The sequence below is a fragment of the Oryx dammah genome, unplaced genomic scaffold (assembly GCF_014754425.2).
Source record: "Oryx dammah isolate SB20612 unplaced genomic scaffold, SCBI_Odam_1.1 HiC_scaffold_3, whole genome shotgun sequence".
Classification (NCBI taxonomy): domain Eukaryota; kingdom Metazoa; phylum Chordata; class Mammalia; order Artiodactyla; family Bovidae; genus Oryx; species Oryx dammah.
In genome coordinates this window covers 114,765,887-114,784,926 of record NW_024070187.1, presented here as the reverse complement: position 1 = coordinate 114,784,926, position 19,040 = coordinate 114,765,887, and the positions used below count along the sequence as shown (strand labels likewise).

The following is a 19,040-nucleotide window of genomic DNA, read 5'->3' as shown; positions in this document are numbered from 1 at the left end:
AAGAGATGCAAGACACATGGGTTTGATTCTTAGGTCGGGAAGATGCCCTGGAGAAGGAAATGGCATCCCACTTCACTATTCTTGCCTGGAAATTTCCATGGATGGAGGAACCTGGCGGGCTATAGCCTGTGGGGTTGCAAAGAGTCAGACACGGCTGAGCGTGCACACACAAAGGGACTCGTCACTGAACTTGGGGATTGGCAGTCATGGAAGTTCTTTACTGACTTTTTACTTAAAAGCTTTCAGCAGAGTTTGTGTCTGGGAGTTTATACCCTTGCCAGTTTCTGGGAAAGACTTGGGGTGCTGCTCGATGGAAACATGCGCACAGGTTGGTTGGCTTGTATGTGTTGTGGGCTCCTGTGTATATGTTAGTTAAGTCGCTCAGTCGTGTCTGACTCTTTGCAGCCCCATGAACTATAGCCTACCATGGTCCTCAGTCCATGGAATTTTCCAGGCAAGAATACTGGAGTGGGTTGCCATTTCCTTCTCTAGGGGATCTTCCCAACCCAGGGATCGAACTCAGGTCTCCTGCACTGCAGGCAGACTCTACCCTCTGAGCCACCAGCCAAGGGCGTGTATATGTTACCCATGTCTTATTTGGAATGATTTATATACATTTTTCACTGTCCTCAAATTAGGGGTTTTTGAGGGATAAGGTGGCTTCTGTAGAGTATTACAATATTGACTCTGTTATTGAGTGAGGTATGAATCATATGAGCTTTTCTGACTTATTTTTCTTAAATAGCTTGTTTCTTAGAAGAACTTTGGGCATTTTTAGAGCAAGGCATTTTGAGGTTTCCTCTCTAAGGAGGACGGCCCAGAGCACAGATTCCACCTCATCCCAGGGTTACAGGTCAAGTGTGAGTAAACGTGGGGCTAAGGTAGAGGGTGCCGCTCCACAGGGATGGGGAATTTTCTTTGGAAGGGTTTTGTTTTGTTTTTACCCCAGGCATAAGTAAATCGGGGCAGGTTTCGTGAATACCTCATTTAGAAGAGAAGGAAAGGCTTGGGAACGTTCCAGAATGAGTATTATCAGTAGCCTGCTTGTGCAGAAGAGAGGTTGTGACCATAAGGCATTCCTGTGCTCCAGAAGCCACATGGTCTCCTGACACGCCCAGTAGGCGCCTCAGGATCACTGAGGAGACTCCCTTGCTATGTAGATCTTCTTGACAGACAAATTTAAAATGAGTATCTCCTGAATGGCCTTATTACCTGTTAATGTCATTTTGTTTGGGAGTTATAATTTTTTTCTTTTTGTTGTTTACTTGTTTACACCAGATCTTAGTTGTGGCCCAAGGGCTCTTCAGTCTTCCTTGCTGCGTGTGAACTCTTAGTTGGGGCATGTGGATCTACCCTGATCAAGGATAGAATCCGGGCCCCCTGCACTGGGAGCTTGGAAACTGAGCCACTGGACCTCAGTGAAGTCCTTGGAGTCATAATTTTTCTAGCTGGAGGAGTGTGACTCAGATGTCTCTAAGGGTAGGTTTGTGATGTAGTAATCATGTCTACTAAATTTAGGGGTCTCTACCACTTAAAAACCCACCCTGCCCGGTAGTTCTGCTTAGCTCCATCTTAGGTGTCCTGAAGCACAGGAGGGACAGAGGACATGCAGTTAGGAAGCAGACCCAGCATCCGAGCCTCAGACCCCAATGTCTCCGTTCCTTTTGCTGGACTTTGTTAGTGTTTATTGTTATGTTTCTTTTTCAAGGAAGGTTTACCCAGAAAGGGTCTAATTATAAATATTCTCGAGAAACTTAATTTTCAGTAATTGTGTTGTACTCTTGAGTCTAGTTTCTGTTCCTGAGTGGCCCCCTCGCCCAAGAAAGTGGTCTCAGGACCTGGGCATTTTCCTGTCTGCTGCACCTCACTTCTCATTTTAACCAAACTGCTGCTGAATTCTGCTGCTTGCTATTGCAGACCAATATAAAGTTTGCTGCTTTTCTGAACACCTTCTTGATATTTTTCAATTCTTACCTAATATTTAAAAACTTAAGGTTGTGGCCTCTTTTTTTCAAGTTGAACATGCTTCAGATAGAGATATTCTGTCCTACTCTCTCTTGGTGATCTTCTGGTTTTAAATGTCCCTTTGTTTCCTGGTAGTGATTGTATCTCTATTTGCAGTGTAATTGGGCTCCACTCTCCCCATCTTTTTCTTGCCTCAGGACTCTCTGCCATCCTGAAGAATCTGCCGTCCTTTCCAAGTATCTCATGAGGTCGGTAATTTAATTTCAATGGAAAATAATTGTTTAGCTACCATGTTTGTGCCAAGTGCTGTTCGAAGAAGAGGGCATTCCCTGATGGGTTTTGACACAGAGTTATGTTTAGCAGATGGAGTGCAACAGAAAAAACTGAGGATGAGGAGTGACAGAAATGTAGGAAACATTTCTTTGAGGTAGACCTAGAAGAATGAGCAGTTCTCCAGAGTGGGATGGGGTAGGAGACCCTTGCAGGCGAGGTAACAGCATATATCAAATTACGGTGCTGGGACTGGCATCCACAGTACCTGAAGTGAGGCACAGTCAGTTCTCTGTTGGTTTGTTTTCAATAAATGCATTCAAGTATAGTTGATTTTACTCAGTTCTGCTCTCAACAGTTGTTTGGAAGCAAGGATTAACTCCAGCAGGATTGGTGTTTTAAGAAACAGGCTGAACATAATGGGGCTCTTGAGTTTAGTGCGCATAATCTCATCTGCAAATATCAGTAGGTAAGTATGGAAAATTGAACTCTGCTGAACCAAGCCACAAAGACCATCTACACCTCAGACACCTGTCAGCTGTATCAATTCACCGTGTGTCTGTACTACCGCTTTTGTTAGGCTCTTACCATGTATGTGAAATTGTCCAAGTTTTGGAGTGTCGTACCCCTGATTCGACTTTTACCCAAAAACTATGCACTTTTTGTATTGTATGGCGATTTTTAGGAAGACCTGTGTCTGTCACTGCAAGTGAGGCCAGACCACTTAGTGGTTGGGTATACACGGGAAGGCAATGGGTGTGGTCTTCTGGGAACATTTGTGATGTCCTTGGGTCCCTTGGAGTCTGGCAGATGTTTCTGAGCTCCCAGGTAAAGTTTTGACTTTCTCTGGCCACTGAACGCTCTTCCTCCTGCTTTGCTGCCTTGTCCTTAGAACGTTCCCAACGTTCCCCTTGTAATAGGTGCTTGCTGTCCTGGGAGCCAAGAACCATTGACTTATTTTACTTCCGAGGAAGAGAGTTGGAGAGGATCTGGATTCCACCACCAAGACTCTAGAGAATTGGGTTTGGCTTGGCACTTGACGATGGCATGTATGCACCCGTTAGCCAGCCAGCTTGTGTATCTGCTTGAATAGAAGGCCATTCCTTGGCTGAGGACCCCTGGGGGCGGGGCTGTTTGAGACCAGCTCCCCTCTTCTGGCTTCCCTGGTAACTCGGACGGTAAAGCGTCTGCCTGCGATGTGGGAGACCCGGGTTTGATCCCTGGGTCGGGAAGATCCCCTGGAGAAGAAAATGGCTACCCACTCCAGTACTCTTGCCTGGAAAATCCCATGGACAGAGGAGCCTGGCAGGCTACAGTCGATGGAGTTGCAAAGAGTCAGAGACAACTGAGAGACTTCACTTTCTTTCTTGTTTCTTTCCCCTCTCATGCAAATGAAGGCATTCTCTCTGGGGGGTGCTACTGGGCTGCTGTCTGGTGTGGGTAAAGTTCAAAGAGCCACGTTTATAAGCTTCTGACTCCCACCTGCCACCACCACAGTCTGCACCCTGGCCATCCTGGTTTAGTCCACACACACACCCAGCCCCTCCCAGTTCCCTGATTGAGCAGAAGCAGCAGAGATTCCTGGCTTTGTGCTTTGGTTCTGTCTGCACAGGCCTAGCATGCCTGCTTCCTGGGAGTTTTCGGGTCTGTCTTTTCGGCCTCTGGTATGTTTTCAGCCTCTGATGGAAATGGATCCGGAGGTTTCATTCATTATATTTCTCTTGCTTCTGATCCCCTGCAATACCCTTGTTTGTATTCCTATCACCAGCCTTCCCCCGCTGCACCCTCCCCGCCCCCCCAGCCCAGGCCACAGTGACTGAAAAAAAAATGAGAAGTTAGTTAGGGGGGTCAGGGCTGGAGCACCCACTGAGCTGTGCAGCTGTGTATCCCAGAGAAACCTCCTGCAAAGGAGTGGTCGCAGGACCAAGTAGGCAACTTCTTACTTGCAAAATTAATTGGTTGAACTTGCTGTCTGTTGATACCCCTCCCACTTGTGAAAACCATGCAAACCTATTACCAGTACAACCTTGGGAGATGATGGCTGTGGAAAATTGAGCTGCCCCTCCCTGCCAGGCTCCAGGGCTTTCACTGACAAAGGGTAAGCCTAATGTTTGGGGGGATTTGTCTTAACCCTGCATGTGAAGCTGTGGAGAGATTCCTGAGAAGAGGGTTAGCCAGCACTCGTGATATTAGAGGCATAGTTGTGTCTTGCAGGTCCCAGAGCCTGGAGGAGACTGAGGGTCCCCCACAGGTGCATTCCTTACAGATGTTTCTCAGCTGTACCCACAGCAGAGCATTTCGGAATACTTGATTAAATCCTATTGAAGGTATCCAGGGAAGAAAATAAAGTTTATTTTTTAATTCTTGTGTTGTGGTGAAATACACATAATGTAAAGTAGACCATCTGAACCACTTCAGGTGTTCAGTGGCACTAAGTAAATCCGCCTTGTGCCGCCCTCACCATCTACCTCCAGAAACTTTTGCATCCTCCCAGGCAGGAACTCTGTATTCATTAAAGTAAAACTCCTTGTCCCCCACCTTCCCCAGTCTCTGGCAATTACCATTCTAGTCTCTGTCTCTGGATTTGATGTCTTGGGACTTCATGTAAGAGGAATTACGCAGAATTTGCCCTTTTGTGTCTTACTTCACTGAGCATAGTATCTTCAGGGTTCTTTTTCTTAAGGCCGAATAATACTCTTTTTACTTTTTTTTTCTTTTTCTTTTTAACTAAGTTCATTCTTAATTCTGGGCCCTTGAACCTCAAGGCTGAATTGTAAACAAAAGTAGAACATCTCTATACCCAAAGAGTTGTTCTTTTTCTCTAGTAGAAGCAAAAAGCCATCCTCATTGGGTCCTTTGTTTGGAGAAAAGAGGAAAATTCCTTGAGTGAGGAACCCCGAGCAGGAGTGCAGCCCCCTGGCGCCCTCTCAGGCCTCTGAGGCTGCCTGGCTTGGTCAGGGCCGTGCGGTGAGTGTGCAGCAGACCCAGTCGTGTGTCTCCAGGCACCGGCAGCTGCCCTCTGTCTCTGCCAGGCCTAGTCCCTGTGGCGCCTCGGGAGAGATGAGTGGGTGGGCCGCTGGGCCTCCTCTAGGGATCAGTAACTGGGAGGGGGCTGCCCTGCAGCCGTGCTGGCTCTCCAGCTTCCTGTCTGCCTGGGCAGGGGTGATGAGCCACGTCCTGCCAAAGTCTCCTGGAAGTGAACTGAGCTTGCTGAGAGCGGAAACGTTTGTTCCAGTTCCTTCTTGCTCTCATCTAGTCGCACTCACACTTGTAGAAGAGCTGTGATTACTGGCCTTTCTGATGTAATACCTACTTATTACTTAATTTATTGATTGTCTTTCCACTTAGAATGTATGCTCTGTGAGTGTCTGTTTTGTTCACCATTGTATTTCCAAGCCCTGAAGCAGTGCTTGATTCAGAGTAAGCCCATGCACGGAATTGTTGAATTACTCAGCTGGTAGGGTTCCGTCCAGGGTGCTGGAACCTCCTGGGCACTTTGATTCAGTGTCCCAGCTGCGGGGTAGGGGCTATTTTCCCCCATGGAAGGTGGTGAAACTGAGGCCTGGAGGCCGAGTGTGTGAGCAGGGCTCCGGGGCTCATCTGGCTGTCTCCGGCGCACCCTCTTGTGTGTGAGCCGGAGGCTCTTAATATTCCTTAAGTTCTGAGGCCTGGTTGCTGATGTGGTGGTGGCATCAGTGTTCATTTAAGAAGCTTTGGCGGGGACTCGCCTGTCCTCTCACGGTTAGGACTCCGCGCTCTCACTGCCGAATGCCCGGCTTTCGTCCCTGATGGGGAACTTAAGATCTCACAAGCTGCAAGGCGTGACCAGCAAGCAATTTTAAAAACGTGATCTAGACCATTGGTAGTAGCCAAGGCCTCAGTGCCTAATCAGTTGCTGATAAATCGCCCTTGCCTTGATGAGACGCTATAGGTTGAGGCCCTTTTCTGCTTTTACCATGCTGGCATTGCGTCAGACTCACTCTGCTCCTGTCTTAGAATAGCTTCGTGAGTTGACAGAGATCTGCTCTGTAACTGCCACACAGAGGGAGTGCATGGCCCGACGTGGCTGCTTCTCATCTCCTGCTCGGGCACACCCAAGCAGCCGCCTGAGAGCCCAGATGGCCGCAGCCTCACCTGCCCTGGCGGCTGAGGGCGCCGTGGGCCGCCGGGGCCGGGGCTGCACAGAGCTCCTCGCCCAGACAGCTCCCTGGACTCCTGCAGCTTCCTTGTTTGCTGGTGCACCCCCTCCCCACCCCTTTTCTGCTGATCCCTCCTCTCTCGGCTCGTGGGACCATAAGGCCACAGAATCCAGCTGCAGCCAACACTGCCCAGTAGTTTCTAGCCGTGATGCGTGTAGACATTCGCATGTAGTCAAACGCACAGGTTAGGGTTAGGGGAGGCGCCACGTACGATTGTGCGTCACCCCTCCTAGCTTTGGGGGGTCGTCTTCCGTGTCCATAGTAGCCTCCTGGGAAAAAAATCAACCTCTGGCAATAATGTCATGATTGAGTGGACCGTTAAACCTGTGAGAACGCTGAAGGTACTAACCTTCGCAGCTCCCCACTGCCATCCAGCAGGTGGTCTCACTTCTGTCCACACTTGGCACTATCCCCAAGCCACACAGCTTACTACTGCCTGGATTACTCACGCCTCCATACGGCTCTGCGTTCTGAGCCATCCAGGCTCTCGCGGGCCTCCACGCGCGGGTGGTGCTGTCTCTGTATGAACCCCTGCCTGCCTGCCCCGCCCCGGGAGGCGTGTGGGCCTCAGGGCTCCCACACAGCACGTCTCGGGCAGATCTCTCCTCCCCTTGGATGGCCCTGCCCGCCGGTGTGTGTGTTGAATAGCTCCGGCACGTGGGGCCTCATCTTCAGTGTCACCACCTCCAGGCAGCCCGGTTGGGCCCTCCGTAGCAGCTTGGGCCTCCACTTGCTTGGCCATCAGGGTTCAGCTCCCTGTGGGCAGCTCTCTGTCCTCATTCTAGGTCTGCCTGTTGACTGCTGCCTTCTCCTTGAAATGCCAGCTTTTGTCTAACTGATATCCAAGTTCTCCAAGCTTGCTTTCTGCCTTTTGATTCTCTCTCCAGGCTTCCCCGCCCCCCCACCGCCCCCCGCCCACCTGACCTCCCAGATTGTAACACAGATTCTGAAACCTCTCCCTCCACCCTGGTTCTCTCTCCTGAGTTTTTCAGCTGCCTTTGGACCTTTCTCCTTGGATACCCACGTGCAGCATTTCTAAAATTAAGGTGTCTGCCTTGTTTATCCCTTCCCTAGCCCAGTTCTGTGGCGTCACTCCCATGGTGTATCCAGAGAGATGACCTCGCGAGGGCTGGTCTTCCCTCACCTTCCTGTCAGAGCATTAAGGGGTCCTGGCATCTGGCCTTCTTGACCATTCCCAGTGCCACCCTCTGCTGCTCTGTTAAGTCGCTTCAGTCATGTCCGACTCTGTGTGACCCCATAGACGGCAGCCCACCAGGCTCCCCCATCCCTGGGATTCTCCAGGCAAGAACACTGGAGTGGGTTGCCATTTCCTTCTCCAATGCATAAAAGTGAAAGTGAAGTCGCTCAGTTGTGTCCGACCCTCAGCGACCCCATGGACTGCAGCCTTCCAGGCTCCTCTGTCCATGGGATTTTCCAGGCAAGAGTACTGGAGCGGGGTGCCATCGCCTTCTCCGGTGCCACCCTCTACTCCTGGTCTTTCCTTAGTGGCAGGGACATTAACCATCCTTTCTCACTTCTGAGCCACTCCGTGCTTCAATAAACAGGAACATCTCCTTTGGGCAAAGGATTAGCTAGGTGCGAAGTGGACAGAGGCCTGACCTCTGGCACTTTTTCAGGTGAGGCATGTTGAATAACTGCTCGGTTTGCCTTGGAAACCACGGTGGGGGGTGTTGCTGAGATGGAGTGCTGGCATGTTGGAAGGAGTTCCTGGACCTAAGTTTGAGAAACCTGGGAAACACCCGTGTTCCATATTGTTTGTAGAATTAATACATCTGACTCTGGCTTGTGTTTTTAAGACTCGGTGTTCTGGTGTCAAACTGCCCTGGTTTAAATCCAGACTTGGTTTTTACTAGATGTGGACTGTGGGCAAGTTACTTAACCCCTGATCATTCTTAGCTCCCTTGTGTGTGAAATGGTCACCATAATAGTGTCTGCTTCCTTGTTGGGCTAGAGGAGGATTATACAAGATGGTGTGTGGAAAGCGCTGTAGTGTTTTGCACACGGAAGTGACCTCTGTGTTTGAGCTATTGTTAGTCTTACTGTTCTAGTGGCTTCTATTAGCTGCATGACCCAGAACGTTTTGTAGTTGCTGAGGGCCATCTTTCCCACAACCCCTGGCCTCTCTGTCCACGCACTGCACTTCCATGTCCGCGAACTGGTCTGCTGGGGAGGTCCCCTGACCCTGGTCTTCCCATCTCCATTCTCTGGTGAAATCCAGCCCCTTGGCAGATTTCCCTGAGGCTGGCCTTCCAGCCTCTTATGTCCTCTGACCGCTGACCTTTATTGTCCCCTAAGGGAGAACCAGGCAGGGGGTGCAGCAGAGCCTGGGGCTGCAGGTGGGCGGTGGGGAGCAGGGAGGGTGTGCACGCTGAGGAGCGCAGAGCCCTCTGGCGCAGCTGCTGGACGCGTCTGGAGCAACAGTGTTTGAAAACCTAAAGCTTAAAACAAGTAGGAGGCAAGAGGCTTCGGAGCAGCAAAGGTCTGTGCATTAAATTATTTCCTTGTGCTCAGCAGACAGATCACTGTCAGTGACATTTGTATCAGATTCTTCTCAATTCTGAGAGACTGCTAGAATCGATGAGTTCTGGGTTAGGATCCAGGAAGCCCGGTGGCTCTGGAACCACGTGTGGTCTGGTCTTGTGAGTCCCCAGGGGCTGTGGAGGTGCCGCCGCCTCCCGTGCCCACCAGGTGGACTGTCTTCATGTCTGCTTTGGGAGGCACTTGTGCCAGGCTCTAGTGAGGGCACCCCTGGGCCGGCCTGAGGGTGTCAGGCGAGGTCATGCAGTAGGCCAGCTGCGAGCCTCCTTGGAGAGACTGGCTGAGGCACCCGTGGCACCGGGGGAGGCTCGAGGGAGGGCGATGTGTGTGCTTACAGCTGGTGCTGACGTGTGACAGAGTCCAGCACAGCACTGTGGAGCAGCTCCTCGCTGACAGAAGGTAAACTGCTCGGGGTCTGTGTGGCCCGTGTGGTCAGGAGGCGCGCCCGGATGCAGACTGCCGGGTGCTGGAGAAAGGCTCAGCTGGCTGGACGCTCCCTCAGTGGGGCTGCTCCTGGAGGACCTCTGGCCTCTCCCGGCCCCCTTGGTTTCTCTTGCCGGGGCTCATATGCCCCAGTCATTGCAACGCCTGAGCTGTCTGCTGGCACCCACCCCAGACAGGAGCTGGGGGCTGGATGCATTCACTGCTGCATTCCCAGGGCAGGAGCCATGCTGATGGGTGCAGATGTGGGGAGATGTGCAGCCCGTGGGTACGTGTTGAAGCTGGGTCGGGTGTGGCGGTCCACAGCCTCTGAGGGCTGGGCAGAGGGCTGGGGCTGTGCAATGGGCGGTGCAAGGCTGTGCTGACAGAACAGGTCCGTGAGCCTGTGAAGTGCTGGTACTGGTCCAAGTGCTCTCTGCATTAGCTCCTGTAACCCTCACACACCTTTGAGGTCGATGCTGCCTTGTTTTATAGACAAGCAAATAAGGCCTGGGCTTCCCTGAGGCTTAGTGGTAAAGAACTCACCTACTGATGCAGGAGACCTGGGTTCGATCCCTGGTCTGGGGAGATCCCCTGGAGAAGGAAATGGCAGCGCTCTCCAGCATTCTTGCCTGGAGACTCCCATGGACATAGGAGCCTGGCGGGCTGCGGTCCATGGGGTGTCACAGGGTCGGACACAACTGAGCGACTTCACAGCAGGTGAGGCACAGAGGAGCTCAGCGCCTCACCAAGGCCACAAGCAGGGGTTTGGAGCTGCGACCCCCGTCCCTGCTGTCTGGCTGTGTGGGTGTGCTCTAACTGAAAGGCCAGATGGCCTCCACAGGCCAGGCTTAGGGGTCGGGACTTGCTGGGGACCTGGGGGAAGGCTGTGGGGTCAGCTGCTGCTCAGAGCCGTGTTGGCAGTAGGGCAGGAGGGTGCCAGGCTGGGGAGGTCGTGTGGAGGCGGCGGCAGCCCCGGGCACGAGGAGAAGGGTGGTTGGCAGAGGCCCCGTGTCCTTGTCTCTCGTGTGTATGACTGGTCCTCTCCAGCTCCCAGGCCGTCTCCTAGACAGGCCTTCCTGTGGCGTGGCCCCATCAGCCTTGCCTCGGGACTTGTGAGCCCCATCCTAGACCTCCTGAATCCGAATGTAGTTTAACAAACCCTCCAGGTGAGTGAGCCTGATGCAGGCTCCACTTTGAGAATGCCTGTCCTTGTGCAAACCCCTGTCATCCCAGACGGGCCGACTCGGAGCCGCCGCCTCCCTCGGCCTCTGCTCGGGTCCCTCGGCCTTGCCCTGTGCTCAGGCCTCTCCTGCTAGAAGCCCGTCTGCGCTGACTGCGCCCTGACTCCTGCCTGCATGTTTTGGCTGCTTCTTCACTGCTTTCGCCACTGTGTCCCTGAACTCAGATCTGCAGGGTTAGTCCCCACCTTCGGCGGGCCCTGAGCGAATCAGGGCCTTCCCGTTCTCCAGGAGCCTCCACACCTGCTGCGCTCTCTGCCTTTCCCGGAGCCTGCCTGGCTTCCCAACGCACGATTTCTTGGTTCTTCTCCGCTCATCTGCTGCCAGTGGCAGAGTCTCAGCTGGGCACGCAGGGTGGATCAGGACTGGTGGCCCTTGTCGCTTCCCCTGAATTACGGGCACCTGCAGCAGGCCCCAGTTCCCAGTCTTGGGGAGAGGCGGAAGCCCTTTCCTTTCTGGGGTTATGCGGTCACATGGAGCAGTTCTGATTCTCATCCTCCCAGAAGCTGCACAGGACTCTGCAGGGGTTTCTTGTCTTTGTGTGTGTGTCTGGTTGCGGGAGGGGGGGGTCCCTTTGTTTATTGATCTCCTCTTGATTACTCCAGAGAGGATTCAAGATGGGAGGGGGCTTCAGCATCACCCACCCTCCCAGCTGGCAGGAGCCTCAGAGCATGTGCAGAGAGGCAGGATCTCTGCATCCAGGGAAGCCGTGAACCAGAGGCCGTGAGCTCAGGGTCCCCAGCCTCTCACAGTCAGAGTCGTGGGGCAATAGCTGCTTTCCTAAGCTTGAGTGAGGCAAGCCGCGTCCTCACAGATTGTGCAAGAGGGTTCAGGATTTCTCCTTTCGTAACAGAGACCTGGGCTTTGTCCCCTCTGCCTGCTCCCCTAATGGGTCACAGGTCATCACCATTTGGCTGCCTGGAACGGCCTAACTAGAGTAGGTCACCCAGTGACCAGCAGCTGGCTGGCACCCTGCCATTTGCATTTTGTCTTCTGGCACACCCTGGAGGAGGTGAGCACAACTTCGACAAGGCCAGAGCCCATCTTAGCCCCACAGGGGCAAGTCTAGACAGGCAGGGAGGGGGCCGTGGGCCAAGGAGCATCTGTGTGTGTTTCAGCAGCCAGGAGGGCAAGAGGTGGCTTAACAGTCCTGCTTGCAGTCTGTGGGATTACGTTGTCCTGTATTCTACGAGGGTACGTATCTCCCGTGGAGTATGTGGATTAGGACGTGATTGCATAAAGTGCTCAGCAAAGTGCGCAACTGACAGGAAGGACTAGTAGACGATTGAGCTGAGCGCTCTTGCCAGTAAAACAGGTGCAGCATTTGTCAGCTTGATGCCTTTATTTTCCAGGGCTTGAAGATTCTGGAAATCTGCTGGCGTGCAGATCCCTGCGCTAGTCAGGATGAGTAACCAGCAGGCATGAGAGGCTGAGGCCAGGCCTGGTCTAGACTGTGTGTTTCTCTGTAGGTTGGCGCCAAGGAGCACCATGAGCACGGTGAGTTTTACAAGTTCATGGATTCTGTTTTTTAAGACTAAACACCTACTTCATTCCTTGTGTACCTAAATTATGAGAGTACCATAAAGCTGCTTCTGAGTAACCCTCATTCTTGAGTGTGTATGGGACCTTTCGGCAGTTACATCAACCTGCTTGCCTTTGGTCAGAGCTGCCAGTGTTTTGGTTGGTGCCCTAAAGACAGAAGGCTGAGAAGGACGGCTGAGAGTTTGAAACTTTAAGCCTCCAGAGCAGCTGCTGGCATCCTGGAACTATTAGGGCTCTGGTTTATTTAATTATTTACAGCCCGATTTTCTGTTTTTCCTTCTGTTTCTTTTCCCTGTGTAGTCCTTGGTCTGATGCCAGCATTGGTAGTGATAATAACCCTTGGTGAGTTTTCTCACGCTCAGTGGCCAAAGTTGGTAAATCACTGTAACTTCTGTTTTAGACGGCAGAGGTAGCTCTGGTTTGTTGTAACCCAGATGTCACCGGGAGCCCCTCGAGTCCAGAGATTGCCTGATGGTCCCCCTCCCCGCTTTACTGCCTACTGACAATGCTGCTCATGTGATGTAAACTCAGAACAGCTGTTTTCTGAAACAGAGCGTTCCCAGCCGGTGGACGGGCTGTGAGCCTCATCCTCTCTCCAGGTTCTAGGAGTGTTGGGGTGGCGGGAAGGCTGGCCAGTCCGCTCCCGGGGTGAAGGGCGGTAGGAGTCCTATAGACTTTGTTCGGGCCCACCTCCCTCCCCTTGGTCCATCCCTTCTGACCACTGCAGTCCCCACTGTGTTCCAGGGCCCTGGACCTGCCCTTTAAAGGCCAGGTGACCTCCCACCTCAGTCCCTTATCTGCAGGGAAGCCTCCTAAGCCTGGGCACCTCCCCTCGGAAGCCGCACTCTGAACAGACAGAGCAGTGTGGCCTCTCTGAGCGGCTGTGAAGAAGCTGGTTAAACTCTACTCAGGGCAGTGTGAATAAGGTGTGGCAGTGGCCAGGTGGTCAGCTTTAACACCAGGCTGCGGCCCTCTGAGGGCTCTGCTGGTAAATGGCAGGCGAGTGAGATGAAAATAACAGGCGGGGCGGAGCAGAGCCTTTCTGGGTCCTAGGCTGCCTGAACCTGGCCTCCAGGGCGTGCGGGTGGAGAAGGGGAAGTGCAGGGCTCCCTGTGGGGAAGGGGGAGGAGGACGGGGGCACGAGGTGGCCAGCAGGAGGGCTTGAGGATGGCCTCACGGTGGCGCTGCCAATTGAGAATGCCCCTCAAAGCTGTGTGAGAGTTGGTCTGGTGAAGAGGGCAGGGGGAGGCTGAAAGAGGAGAGGACTGCCGTTGGCTTGCGGTGAGGGTTAGCAGGACACATCGCTGTGGTGGCCGGGACGGGGTTTTTAGGGCTCCGCACTCAGACTGTGGCCAGGCCCATGACAGCTGCTTCCTCCCTCAGAGAATCTGCGCAGTAGGGGCGTGAAGGGCTCTGTTCAGCAGTGTCTGCTGAGAGAGACGCAGTCCTTTTCCAAGGAAGGAAGCTATCAGGACAGCTTCAAAGAGAGTGGGGTAGAGCCCTAAGTAATCTGGTAGCTGCTGGGGAAAGTTAGAAACCCCCGGCGGTAGCCTCACCTCTGGCCTGAGGGATGGAGCGGCTCCCTGCTGCCCCTGGCCTCCAGGCCCCCCTGGGCTGGGAGGCGGCTCCTCGGGCGGCCGAGAGAGGAGAGCGGTGCGTAGAACACGGAGAGAAGCCGGCTTCTCTGCTGCCAGCGAGGACTGGCTGGGTGAGGGGCACTCCTTAATCTTGTGTGGAGCCCGAGGACACTTCCCTGTCCTGCCAGCGTGTCCACGGTGAGGATGCCTGGCGAGGCACGACAGTCTAGGGGTGGCATCTTCGGCTGGCGCTCAGCGCTGTGCAGATGCCTCGTCCTTAGGAGAGCTCTGTGGGGCTGCCACTGGTGAGGCAGTTCAGCCCCACGTTGCCCCTGGTGAACAGTGGGCCCAGTGCCACTGGGGAGCGGGACAGGGAGGAGCGCTGAGACAGAGCCAGGGCTGGGTGGGGCCTCACAGGGCGCGATAACGAAGCCACAAGGCAGGTGGAGGCCCCGGCGCTGGAGGAAGATGCAGGGGGCAGGCCAGATGTGCTGGGGTGCGTTGGGACCTGGTGCGAGGGCACCGAAGCCTGACACGGGGTCTGACTGTAGACATGCTGATTATCGGTTCTGACCTTCCAGAAGGCGTGTCTCTCTGGAAGCCCCTAGGAACTGAAACTGGTTCTTGGAGGACCTACTGTGTAGCATAAAGAACTCTACCCAGTACTCTGTAATGATCTGTGGGGAAAGAATCTTAAAGGATATATGTACACATGATTCGCTTTGCTGTACAGCAGAAATTAACAACACTGTAAGTCAACTATACTCCAATAAAAAATTTGTTTAAGTTCTCATCTCAAGAAAAAATAAAACTTCGGTTCTTGGAGCCGTGGGGAGTGGTTATTAGGGTATAAACTACAACTTGATAGTATTCTAAAAATTTAGAGGCCAGAACCCTTTCCCAAAAAGAGACCTGCTTTTCACAGGGAATAGAAACTTGGGGAACTGAAGGCCTTGGGCTGAAAGACAAAAGGTGCTCAGTGGGCCAAATACAAATCCAAGGGAAATAGGTCTGTAACTTTCAGTTAAAAGAAGGGGCTTCTGGTCTGATTCCAGCCTGGGCCATAGGCCTCCATGGAGTGGTGTGCCATGCGCGTTTGACGGACTGACAGTCTGTATAACAGGAGCTTCACTTTATAAAATTGTATTCACTGTGTATTTTGGATGATTTCTCGCTAAGCATTCAGTGTTCTAGAATCTCGAGTTGTAAAAGGACCCCAGCCTCAGGGCTGTTCATTGTGGTCTTATTCTCAGTGACTTGGCGTTTTTTAGTTTTCTAGCAGAAATCTTACTGGTCAGAAGCTATGTAACTGTTTCTTTTTCCCTGGAAACCCTCAGAGAAAGCGTCGTGGTGGGACATTAAATTCTAGACAAGCCCAGAAACGAACTCGGGAACCCACCTCCCCACCTGAGATGGCCTTGGAGGCAGAACCTATAGAGCTCGTGGAAAGCGGTAAGATTGCCAGCAACCCTGAGCATCAGTTGGGAGCCACCGGCCTGGTGCAGGCTATACCTGTGGGCCTCAGTTTCCTCATCTGAAACGGTGCATATGGTGGTGGGGGTGGGTGTGTATGAGGATTAAGGCATGGTGCTTGCAGCCAGTGGCATGTCTGTGTATATGAGGATAATGGCGTGTGTGTGTGTGTGAGAGGATAATGTGTGTGTGCTCATATGAGGATAATGGCATTTATGTATGTGTGTATGAGAATAATTGTGTGTGTGTGAGGATAATTGAGAGTGTGTGAGGATAATGGCATGTGTGTGCGTGCAGATAATGGTGTGTGTATGTGTGTATGAGAATAATTGCATGTGTGCACACATGGATAATGGCATGTGTGTATGAGGATTATGGTTGTGTGTGGGGGGTGGGTAATTGAGTGTGTATGGGGATTATGGTTGTGTGTGTATGTGAGGATAATGGCGTGTGTGTTTATGAGGATAATAGCGTATGTGCACATGCAGATACTGGTATGTATGTGTGAGGATAATGGCGTGTGTGTGTGAGGATAATGGCATGAGTGTGTGCAGATACTGGCATGTATGTGTGAGGATAATGGCATATGTGCACATGGGGGTAATGGCGCACGCGTGTGTGTATGTGAGGATAATGGTGTGTGTATGTGGATAATGGCATGTGTGTTTAGGAGGATAATAGCATATGTGCCGGAGAAGGCAATGGCACCCCACTTCAGCACTCTTCCCTGGAAAATCCCATGGATGGAGGAGCCTGGTGGGCTGCGGTCCATGGGGTGGCTAAGAGTCGGACACGACTGAGCAACTTCACTTTCACTTTTCAGTTTCGTGCATTGGAGAAGGAAATGGCAACCCACTCCAGTGTTCTTGCCTGGAGAATCCCAGGGATGGGGGAGCCTCATGGGCTGCCGTCTGTGGGGTCGCACAGAGTCGGACACGACTGAAGCAACTTAGCAGCAGCAGCAGCAGCGTATGTGCACACGTGGATAATGGTGTGTGTGTGAAGATAATGGAATGTGTGCACACATGGGTAATGATGTGTGTATGAGGATAATGGCCTACGTGCGTGTGTGGATAATGGCATGTGTTTGTGTATATGAGAATGATGGTGTGTGTACACACATGGATAACGGCATGTGTGTGTGTGAGGATAATATTGTGTTTGTATATGAGGATAATGGTGTGTGTGTGTATGAGGATCAGTTCAGTTCAGTCCCTCAGTCATGTCCGACTTTTGCGACACCATGAACTGCAGCACGTCAGGCCTCCCTGTCCATAACCAACTCCCAGAGTCCACCCAAATCCATGTCCATTGAGTTGGTGATGCCATCCACCATCTCATGCTCTGTTGTCCCCTTCTCTTCCTGCCTTCAATCTTCCCCAGCATCAGGGTCTTTTCCAATGAGTCAGCTCTTGGCATCAGGTGGCCAAAGTATTGGAGTTTCAGCTTCAACATCAGTCCTTCCAATGAACACCCAGGACTGATCTCCTTCAGGATGGACTGGTTGGATCTCCTTGCAGTCCAAAGGACTCTCATGAGTCTTCTCCAGCACCACAGTTCAAAAGCATCAATTCTTCGGTGCTCAGCCTTCACAGTCCAATTCTCACATCCATACATGACCACTGGAAAAACCATAGCCTTGACTAGACGGACCTTAGTCGGCAAAGTAATGTCTCTGCTTTTGAATATGCTATCTAGGTTGGTCATAACTTTTCTCCCAAGGAGTAAGCGTCTTTTAATTTCATGGCTGCAGTCACCAATCTGCAGTGATTTTGGAGCCCCGAAAAATAAAGTCTGACACTGTTTCCACTGTTTCCCCATCTATTTCCCATGAAGGGATGGGACCGGATGCCATGATCTTCGTTTTCTGAATGTTGAGCTTTAAGCCAACTTTTTCACTCTCCTCTTTCACTTTCGTCAAGAGCCTTTTTAGTTCCTCTTTACTTTCTGCCATAAGGGTGGTGTCATCTGCATATCTGAGGTTACTGATATTTCTCCCGGCAATCTTGATTCCAGCTTGTGTTTTTTCCAGTCCAGCGTTTCTCATGATGTACTCTGCATAGAGTTAAATAAGCAGGCTGACAATATACAGCCTTGACGTACTCCTTTTCCTATTTGGAACCAGTCTGTTGTTCCATGTCCAGTTCTAACGGTTGCTTCCTGACCTGCATACAGATTTCTCAAGAGGCCGGTCAGGTGGTCTGGTATTCCCATCTCTTTCAGAATGTTCCACAGTTGATTGTGATCCACACAGTCAAAGGTTTTGGCATAGTCAATAAAGCAGAAATAGATGTTTTTCTGGAACTCTCTTGCTTTTTCCATGATCCAGCGGATGTTGGCAATTTGATCTCTGGTTCCTCTGCTGCTGCTGCTGCTAAGTCGCTTCAGTCATGTCCGACTTTGTGCGACCCCATAGATGGCAGCCCACCAGGCTCCCCCATCCCTGGGATTCTCTAGGCAAGAACACTGGAGTGGGTTGCCATTTCCTTCTCCAATGCATGAAAGTGAAAAGTGAAAGTGAAGTCGCTCAGTCGTGCCTGACTCTTAGCCACCCCATGGACTGCAGCCTACCAGGCTTCTCCGTCCATGGGATTTTCTTTTCTAAAACCAGCTTGAACATCAGGAAGTTCACGGTTCACGTATTGCTGAAGCCTGGCTTGGAGAATTTTGAGCATGACTTTACTAGCATGTGAGATGAGTGCAATTGTGTGGTAGTTTGAGCATTCTTTGGCATTGCCTTTCTTTGGAATTGGAATGAAAACTGACCTTTTCCAGTCCTGTGGCCACTGCTGAGTTTTCCAAATGTGCTGGCATATTGAGTGCAGCACTTTCACAGCATCATCTTTCAGGATTTGAAATGGCTCAACTGGAATTCCATCACCTCCACTAGCTTTGTTCGTAGTGATGCTTTCTAAGGCCCACTTGACTTCCCATTCCAGGATGTCTGGCTCTAGATGAGTGACCACACCATTGTGATTATCTGGGTCGTGAAGATCTTTTTTGTACAGTTCTGTGTATTCTTGCCACCTCTTCTTAATATCTTCTGCTTCTGTTAGGTCCAGACCATTTCTGTCCTTTATCGAGCCCATCTTTGCATGAAATGTTCCCTTGGTATCTCTAATTTTCTTGAAGAGATCTCTAGTCTTTCCCATTCTGTTCTTTTCCTCTATTTCTTTGCATTGATTGCTGAAGAAGGCTTTCTTATCTCTTCTTGCTATTCTCTGGAACTCTGCAATCAGATGCTTATATCTTTCCTTGTCTCCTTTGCTTTTCGCCTCTCTTCTTTTCACAGCTATTTGTAAGGCCTCCCCAGACAGCCACTTTGCTTTTTTGCATTTCTTTTCCATGGGGATGGTCTTGATCCCTGTCTCCTGTACAGTGTCACGAACCTCATTCCATAGTTCATCAGGCACTCTATCTATCAGATCTAGGCCCTTAAATCTATTTCTCACTTCCACTGTATAATCATAAGGGATTTGATGTAGGTCATACCTGAATGGTCTAGTGGATTTCCCTACTTTCTTCAATTTAAGTCTGAATTTGGTAATAAGGAGTTCATGATCTGAGCCACAGTCAGCTCCTGGTCTTGTTTTTGTTGACTTTATAGAGCTTCTCCATTTTTGGCTGCAAAGAATATAATCAGTCTGATTTCGGTGTTGACCATCTGGTGATGTCCATGTGTAGAGTCTTGTCTTGTGTTGTTGGAAGAGGGTGTTTGCTATGACCAGTGCATGTTCTTGGCAAAACTCTATTAGTCTTTGCCCTGCTTCATTCCGCATTCCAAGGCCAAATTT

General features: G+C 51.4%; 1 protein-coding gene across 3 annotated transcripts in view; it reads left to right on the top strand.

The window, feature by feature from the left end:
* RNF4 (ring finger protein 4) overlaps positions 1–19,040 on the top strand; it is a 34,671-nt gene that overhangs the window by 1,952 nt on the left and 13,679 nt on the right. For all 3 annotated transcript variants that reach the window (XM_040237677.1, XM_040237679.1, XM_040237676.1), the window contains exons 2-3: positions 12,007–12,151; positions 15,111–15,225. In XM_040237677.1, the coding sequence (XP_040093611.1) occupies positions 12,143–12,151; positions 15,111–15,225 (124 nt within the window). In that variant the 5' untranslated portion in view covers positions 12,007–12,142. The remainder of the gene's footprint in view (positions 1–12,006; positions 12,152–15,110; positions 15,226–19,040) is intronic.